Source organism: Cucurbita maxima, unplaced genomic scaffold (assembly GCF_002738345.1).
Source record: "Cucurbita maxima cultivar Rimu unplaced genomic scaffold, Cmax_1.0 Cma_Scf00211, whole genome shotgun sequence".
In the NCBI taxonomy this organism is placed as follows: Eukaryota; Viridiplantae; Streptophyta; class Magnoliopsida; order Cucurbitales; family Cucurbitaceae; genus Cucurbita; species Cucurbita maxima.
The window spans coordinates 24,212-33,504 of NW_019272227.1; the positions used below are offsets into that span (position 1 = coordinate 24,212).

The 9,293-nt window shown below is 34.8% G+C and overlaps 1 protein-coding gene across 8 annotated transcripts; it reads left to right on the forward strand.

Moving 5' to 3' along the window:
• Window positions 1–996: 996 nt before the first annotated feature.
• Window positions 997–7,930, forward strand: LOC111473993 (pathogenesis-related genes transcriptional activator PTI6-like). Of its 8 annotated transcripts, none has more exons than XM_023119265.1 (5): window positions 1,085–1,173; window positions 4,097–4,147; window positions 4,425–4,555; window positions 4,753–4,879; window positions 6,911–7,930. In XM_023119265.1, exon 5 carries the CDS (start codon window positions 6,943–6,945, stop codon window positions 7,735–7,737), a length of 795 nt encoding a protein of 264 aa, XP_022975033.1. In that variant the 5' UTR covers window positions 1,085–1,173; window positions 4,097–4,147; window positions 4,425–4,555; window positions 4,753–4,879; window positions 6,911–6,942; the 3' UTR covers window positions 7,738–7,930. The 8 variants fall into 8 exon arrangements, with proteins under 8 accessions (XP_022975032.1, XP_022975036.1, XP_022975033.1 ...); XM_023119266.1 differs by having other exon boundaries at window positions 1,129–1,178; XM_023119264.1 differs by lacking the exon at window positions 4,097–4,147 and having other exon boundaries at window positions 997–1,173.
• The last annotated feature ends 1,363 nt before the right edge of the window (window positions 7,931–9,293 follow it).

Below are 9,293 nucleotides of genomic sequence, written 5' to 3' on the forward strand. Positions count from 1 at the left end.
AAAAATTAAAAAGGTAAAAATTTCTTTTTTTTTTTTTATTTAAAGATAATATTGCAACTTTTTGAAGTGTTTTTTAGATGAAAAACAAAATTCAAAGATATTTTTTTTATTAATTTAAGGTATTTTTAAAGTTTTATTATTATTATTATTTGATGAGACATGAAAGAAAGATGTATTTTAATCCATCATATTTATTTGATTAACAAAATAAAAAAAGGGAAGAAAACTGTAACCACGAGGACAAAATTTACTCAAGTTTGTCTAACAAACGCATTTTAAAATTGTGAAGTTGATGTCGATACGTAACGAACCAAAGTCATATTTGTAGGTGTTTGAACTGTTACAAATTGTACTAGAGCCACGAGATTGGCCAAACTTGTCTCTTAAAAGTGTAGGCCAAAATTCAATCTAGACTCGAACCTAATAAACTTAAAACACTATGAGCCAAGTCATTGGGCCAACTGTGGATTGAATCAAAATTTGGACTGAATTGAGCCAGTCAACACATACTTTGATAGCATGGGCTAACCTTAGATGATCAAATAGTTGAGTTGGAATAAATTGAATTAATTAAAATTTGAATTAACAGAGCTTGAATTGAGTCCGAATTAATTTTGATAAACTATTAGACTATAGATTCGTTAACGGGAGTGAGTTACCCTAGTCCCATTAAAAATATAATAATAATAAAACTTAGAACAACAAATTACATCACCTTATAAACAACAATGAATTACATTAATTTTATGTCGGCCTAAGACTAAAGGTCATTTTACAAAGTTTTTATTTTAAGAAAATTTAATTTTTAATTAATTTCAGAAATTCTAAAGTAACTATCATTAAGGAAATGAAAAAAAAAAAAAAAAAGAAATATTAAAGTAACAGATCCCATCAGATTCTGATGGGATTCGAATCCTACCTTCGGCATTATTGAAATAATAATAATAATATTATTATTATTCCTAAAATGCTGTTTTTTTTTTTTTAATATTTTTAAATTTTGGAAAAAGTGCGCGCGGCGTCCTTTGTTTCCCTGCATACCACATTTCGATTGTTTTCTTCCTCAGTTTTCTCGTCGGAGAGGCCTCTCTCGGCTACCGTCCATGGCGTCGAAACGGATCCTGAAGGAGCTCAATGATCTCCAGAAAGATCCTTCTACTTCCTGCAGCGGTGGTTTAGTATTCTTTCTACTCTTGTTCCTTTTTACTATCTCTATATTTTTTTTTTAACTTTCTAATATTGGTCTAGTGATTACGTTTTTCATCGGTTATTGGAGACTCCGAGCAACTTCATTGTTGTTATTTTATTTGGAAATTAAGTGGATCGAAATGTTTGTTTGTGGATTGCGTGAAAAAGTAACAACTCTGAAATTCAATTATCATATTTTGTAATTATCTAAGTAGGCGGAGGTCTACGAAAGTCGATTTTGGAGTTCTTAGCACTAACTTGCATTCTCAATTTAGGGAATGATGTTGGAGGAAAGTTTTCCATCCCCTAGGGATGATCATGGATTTTTATTGAGGAATACTATCTTCATTGATATGAAATTTTTTTGGGGAAGCACAAATCAAAGCCATGAGAGCTTATGTTCAAAGTAGAATATCATACCAGGAGAGTCGTGTTCATCTAACATGGTATCAGAGCCATACCCTAAACTTAGCTATGTCAATAGAATCTTCAAATGTCGAACAAAAGTATTGTGAGCCTTGAAGGCATTGTAAAAAATGACTAAGACTCCAAAAGAAAAAGTAGTCGAGCCTCGATTAATGGGAGGCGTACTTTGTTTGAGGGGAGGTGTTGGATGAAAGTCTCCCATATTGGCTAATTTAGGGAATGATCACGGGTTTATAATCAAGGAATACTATCTCTGTTGGTATGAGGTCTTTTGGGAAGTTCAAAGCAAAGCCATGAGAACTTATGCTCAAAGTGGAAAATATCATACCATTATGGAGAGTCGTGTTCATGTTATAATGTTATAATTAGCTGATTATGCGAATGTCTAGAAAATCGGTTTTGGAGTTCTTAGCATTGACTTGCATTCTCAATTTTGTGGTTTACGCGTAGGATATGGTTTAATTTGGCTCTTCTCTAAACAATTCATCGTATTCCGGAATGGAATTCGGTAATATGGAAACTGAATCGTGTATTAGAGTTTGATTTATTTGTATATGTTAAGCTTATTGAAGCAAGGTTCTATTGAGTCGAAAACTATAGATACCGGTGCATTTTGGCTTATGGATCTTTTTGACTTTAGTTCTCTATACTATAAAGAATTGATTCTATGAATTTTCACGTTTTAAATCATAGTTGTTTTTTAATTGAGCTAGACTCAGAACAGTATAACAGCTTAAGATTTGAGTAGTCAACACTTTCAATTCACTTGGACTTCGTAAATTTCTATAGCCCGTTACCATATGTGGTTCTTGTTTTATTAATTATTCTAATGCCTGTAATATATGTGTTTGTCACTGTTTTTATTACTTATTTGATTAATAACTCAGTAAGTCAGTGCTAGAAGTTATTTTCACACTTCCTGAGCTAAACAGTTCAGTTATGACCACCTAAAGGCCATAAAGTGTTTGACTGGGAAAATAGTATAACATTTGGTATCCAAAAATTATATTTTTTGGTAGATGTATTGACCATCTAAAGGCCACATTTTACGCATCCAAAAAAGCTCATATTTTAATACTTAAGGTATAAACCACACATCACATTGGATGTTATTGATAATTTTCTGCACATTTTTCATGTAAATTGTTTTAGATGTTATCGTTGTCAAATAGGCTTACTGCCTATTTTACCATAGTAGCACTATCTTTAACTAAATGTGAAAACTAGATTTGGGGAAAATAAGTGTAGTGACTTGATTAAGGTGAAAATTTAACTTAACCAGAGATATGTCTTCTTAGGTTCTTTGACACCCATTGGTGGATGGAGCTCCCTTGTTCTTGATTTTGGAATGCTATAGTGTAAATCTTGGGAGTTTATCTCTTAATTTCAGGAATTTTATAATATTTCAATTTCCAGGTAGCTTTCGACTGGGCAGCAAATATTTTATTCTCGTGTGGGGAGGTTATCCATTTAAAAGAACGACCGACTATCAAGGTCACTTCAGGGGTAGATGGGGTTTTTAATGCAATGTTGAGATCGTATTTCTTATGTTGTTTCTTCTAGGAATGGTTTTGATTGGGTTGTGTGCTAATTGGAGACTGTTTTTGCATCCGTCATTGGCTATCGTGGGGGATGGAGTCTTTTCTTTCTCTTCTCTTCTGTTTTCCTTCTTCCTTGATAAATTTTTTAGTTTTGTGAGATTGTATGATTATTGCTATGTATCATTTATTATGTCACGGGAGTCCTTACCTACAACTTTTTACGTTGCTTCAGTTTATCATTTGTCTAGGTTGCTTTCAGGACAAAGGTTTTTCACCCAAACATTAACAGTAACGGTAGTATTTGCTTGGACATCTTGAAGGAGCAATGGAGTCCAGCTTTGACTATATCAAGGGTTTTGACTTCTCAATGACAATTTTAACATTCAACTCCTAGATGTTTGAATTTTATATATGTGCCTCTTTTACACGATGGCTTTGGTTCAAATTCTTTGAGTTGCCTGTTGATCAACATTTACAATTTTATTGCTTAACTAGGGAATCAAGGCACTAAGATGATATGCATAAAGAGAAAAAAAAAAAAAACCCATTATGTTGATATAATTTCGTTCATGGTACTCAGTCATACTGATGTAGTAATGTGATGGCAATTATACTTTAGTGTTCAACCCTCTGAACAGTTGTCACATTTCATGTCATCTTTATTTTATGACAATATTTCTCTAATTATAGTAATAGTCATCAATCCAAATTATAGTGAAGCCATCAGGACATAAAAAATTTAAATCCAAGAACGTGTTATGTGAAAACACTGCTAAGCAAACAACTTAGACCAACTGCTGAGAAAGTATTATTGCAACCATATATGGAGCATATAAAATGCACACATGTTGCTCTTGGGTGACAGCATGATATCCTGGTTAGATTTCATTTTTATGAAATTTTTACTGTAAACTTATGAGGGTTACTTATCATTTGAGTAGTGCAATGGGTATCAAGGGGTCACTGGCCAATGTTGACACAGGGACACCATGGTGTGTTTTCTGAGAAAGTCTATTGTCCTCCGCCAAAAATCCAGCCATTTTCTAATGATATATAGTGTAATGCAACTTATTCTAGAATATTGAATCGTTGTCTGCTCTTCAGCATCTTTGGCTAACATTATTGAGAATACATAGTGATTGTCAATCATTTTCTGCATATCCATTTCACTTTTTTCCTAGCTTCGATTAATTATTCAGTTTTTAAATGGTTGGGAAGGGTTTCTGTTTCATATTCAGGTGTTACTTTCTACTTGCTCCCTTTCGACAGATGCCAACCCAGATGATCTACTAGAGCCAGAAATTTCTCATCTATACAAGACCGATAGGGCCAAGAATGAGACAACTACAAGGAGCTGGACTAAAAAAATATGCGATGGGCTCGTTTGTATTATGGGAAGGGTACGAGGGATGTCACTGTTGGTTCTCATGTATAAATGAAAAGTTTCTGTACTATATACTATTATGAGTGATCTAAATAATTCTATGTCGTTCAATTTAAAATCAACATGATGCTTTAAGTTCATATTCGACTAATACATATCAATTATATGGATTTGATTTCGTACAGCTCCATGACCTGTGGATCTTAATCCTAGATTTCAAGCCAGTGAAGAAACTATCTCGCATCATGGCTTCTTATGGATGATGGAGGATAAAGGCGGAAAATGGGCCAGAGCGCCGAGCTGCTCCAATTGTATTTCCACCCCCACTTGAATTCTGAGGGTATGTGATCTTTCCCATCGTCTAAAGTTTGTCCATTCATTGTGTCAACTGCCTTTCATTTCTTGCTTGGATCTAGACATTTTTCTTTAGAAATTGAGAAACTATTTGTACTATTTTTGCTGCAAACGAAGAGGATAATACTAGTGGGGTGGGCTGGAGAGCAGGGATCTACATAACCGAGACCTTAGTCAACAATAAAACACTAGGAAAGCTTCATAACTCTTTCCCACTGAAAAGCAGACAGTACTTGGATCTAGATTTTTATGGTAAGGAAAACCCATATGTTCTTGGATATCGGACTTCTTTTTTTGCACAGAACTTCGATCTAGATTTAAGTTGAGCTTAATATAGCTCTAGATAATAGTAGTTTTAAGCACAACTCGGTTGACTAATAAAAAATCGAATGGAGTTTCGATTGTTCCAAAATTCTTGTGATGCTTATCCTCAGCCAATTCAAATGGAAATCAAAACTGAAAGAAAACGTCTCGACATTGTGTTGTGGTAGTGGACAAATTTGGATGAAATGTCTGCTTCTTCCACCTTCCATTCCCAAGTCAATTTATTATAATCTCTCTCTTTCTATATCAATAGAAATAGATTAAGGGCTGCAATTTGGTTGACATAGAAAGTGGGACAATTCCTACATCCTATTCCCAATAAGAATGAAATTATTAAATGTTGTGTTGTCCTTTGGTATGCTCAAGTTGGTTTTGCCATCTCTTCAACTTATCTTCGAACGTAGGTGGACATGAACTTCACCTCAGATTTCCCTTTCGGACAATAATTGTCCGAAACTATTCATCTTCTTGAAAACTTAAATTCTAAGGCACATAATATCCATCACCCTGCCAATTCTGCCAACAACAGGGTTATTACGTGCTCTGTTGGTTTGGTTTAAGTTCCCTTGGACCATTACCCAACACGGGGGCTAGCATAGGTCTATTAGTAGTTAAATCACTAATCAATCAAAAAGTTTAGTAGATGGATTATTATAAATTTAATCCTATCAACATTTTAATTGTTAAGAGTATGTTATCCATCCATAGAGTATAAGGTCAAATTCTCCAACCCAAAGTACTAGAACAAAGTATAATTTGTCCCAACTTCGAGATTAAAAGAAGTCAAGAGCCTAATCATTTGATTTGATTTTCTTTTCTTTTCTTTTCTTTTTTTATAGACGGCCTAAAAAATTGTGCCAAAATGAAATTCAACATGGAAACCTTATGTCAATGTCTAAGAAATATTATTTTTATTTCATCTCTAGTTTTCTTCCCCTCTCACTTTACCTCTTCTCCCTTCATTTTAATGGGCTTTTCGACAGAGCAACAACCTCATTTAGCTATGACATTTTTGATTGCTTCGTCTAAGGTTGCCATTAAAGATGAAGATGAAAAAGAAGAGTAGAGACTTTCTATATCATATGGATCAAACTTCCAAAAATTCTCTAGTAACAAATTTGCATACGCTCTTGTCTCTCATTCTTGTTAGTCTCTCTCGTTCTTGTTGGTCTCCTCACCGTCTTTGGACCTAAGTGATATTAACAAAAGGTTATACTTTTCAATTTTAGAAATTGAGTCATAACCAAAAAAAAAAAAAAAAGAAAAAAAAATTAAATTAGTTGTGGGCAGTGCTCTGAATCTGATCAGGTGTTTGGATCTTGTCTACAGCTTCATTAAATCCAAAAAAAAATGGAAAATCACGTGAAGAAAATGAATATTTGTGATAACATCTAATGAGAATGAAAGTTCCTTTAATGTCTTGGCCTCACATTCTTGACCCAAACCAAATAATGTCTACTAATTATCTGTTTATATAGGAGAAAAAAAAAAAAAGAAAAACATATCGAAACCACTACTGTCTGATCAAATACGCGGCGACTCTTAATCTTTCAAATTTATACTTAATTAATAATCCTTATTACTTTTTAAAAATTCCTCGCAAAAAGAAAAAGGACAGACCTCTCCTATAAAACCGGCCCTCTTGCTTTCCACTACTCTGCTCAGACACTGAACCTTCTCTTCTTTTCATAAGCTTAGAGAGCCATCAAATTTGAGTCTCCATTAATGGGTCGAGTTTGTTCCGGCGGAATTAGGTTCAGAGAAATTCGAACCACCACCCACAAACCGGCGACGGAGACCAAATTGGTTCGAATTTCGTTCACCGACGGCGACGCCACCGATTCCTCGAGTGGGGAAGACGAAGAGACAATCTCCATCCGCCACGTCAAACGCCATGTGACTGAGATCAGGCTTCTCACTCGTAGTTCCAAAAAATCGCCGCTGAAATCGGGAGCTGATCCGCTGCGTAACTCGAAGTGTCATAGAAAGTTCCGGGGAGTTAGGCGACGGCCGTGGGGGAAATGGGCTGCCGAAATCAGAGACCCTTTCCGGCGGACTAGAGTTTGGCTTGGAACCTACGACACGCCGGAGGAAGCTGCCGTCGTGTACGACCAAGCCGCCGTCCGCCTTAAAGGCCCCAACGCTCTAACAAATTTCGCCGAAGCTCCCAATTCCAAAAGTACCGTTGCCACACATTTCACTCCGCCGCCGCTGGCTGTGGCGATTTCCGATAGAGAAGAATCTCGGAGTCTGTGCTCTCCGACTTCCGTTTTGAGATTAGAAGAACAAATTTGGAGACCCATTGAGCATGTAAGCGAAGAGTCAGCATTAGAAATGGAATTAAATTGGTTATATGATCGGAATTCCAACAGTTTGTTGTTCAATTCAAGAAGCCCACAGCCCATAAATTCCGACGAAATGGAAGATTTCGGCGACATTCCGATGGATTTCGAATCATGCAAATGGGACGTAGAGAATTATTTTCAAGATCCAACCTTTAGTATTTCACTCACTCACTGACAGACTGACAAATTCGCTATCTTTTTTATTTTATTTTATTTATTTTGTTATTATTAAAATTTAAAATTTGGTTCCCTTTAAATTTGTATTCTAACATATGTTTTATTTATGAGCTTTTTATTTTTTTTTGGAGTGAAGCTGTATTGTATGGAAATAGAATAGTGAAGGTTAAACTTTATGTAATCAACTTTTTCTAAATTTGATATATATTTCAATAAATGTGGCTAAGTTCATACCTCTATTTGAGTGTCTAAATACTTTATTCTCTTTCATTTTTGCCTTTTGAATTTTGACTAACAAATTTAATAGTGTATTTGAATTTTGAAACATAAAATAAAGAAATTAAGTTCAATTTGATTATCATAATTTAGTTAAACCCTATCAATCATTTATATACACGCCATTGCTATATTTTCTATTTAAATATCTAGGTTAATTTATCGTATTAATATCTGCTAGCGGTGAGTTTAGACCGTTATAAATAGTATCAAAGTTAGACATCGGGTGATGTGCCAAAGAAGAGGTTAAATCTCGAAGGAGGTAGATTGGGAGTCCCACATCGATTGGATAAGGGAACGAGTGCCAGCAAAGATGTTGGGCCACGAAAGGGATAGATTGTGAAATCCCACATTAGTTGGAGAGGGGAACGAAACATTCTTTCTAGGGGTGTGAAAACTTATCTCTAATAGACTTGTATTAAAACTGTGAGGCTGACAACGATACTTAACGGGTCAAAACAGACAATATCTACATGTGAGTTTGGGCTGTTACAGAAGTAGAAAATAGTTCAATAATGATTTGAACCGACTGGAATCGTCAAATTAGAAATTAAGATGAAATCGATAGATTTAAAACCAATTTTAATGAAGAAAATGGGACTCACCAAATTTGAGTTATGGAATCAAGCATGAAATCGTTACCCGATGCAAGTTGTAGGCAAGCTTTCGACCCTCTAAATTTCAATGCAATGCACATCTATCATGGTTAGGTTTTGAAATAAATGTTATATTGTTGGAAAATAATTTAGCCCTCTAACAGAAGACAACTTGTACGAGGTTTCTTGTGGTCCCACATTTTATTTATTATTATTTTTTTTAATTCATATTTGCACCAATTTTGAAGTCCAATTACTCACTACTATTCATTTGGTTGGTTATTTTATAAATGGTTGAATATTCTATTCAGTTTCGTTGTCTTGTTATTCGTCAGCTAGATATGCTCGTATACTCCTACCTACGAAAGGCCCAAATGTCAAATGTTAGTGTTCGAGGGCATAATTTGGAACGTCAACTAGAAAATGTGCTTGTGTACTAGTTCTCGAAGATGAAGTATCGATGAATTTCTTATATGCTTAGCACAATAAATACTCCCGTTGAATAAAACTCATGGTCTTGAATAACACCTATCTAGAGATCTTGCTTTCGAGCCTTCAGCTAAGTTTATTGAGAGACGATTGATGTTTCAAACATCTAGCTTTTTGTGACAAGCGTGGACTTAAAAAAAGAAGTTAAGATCTAATGAGTTGGATTTGACCTTTGATCGAAGTACACCGAAAC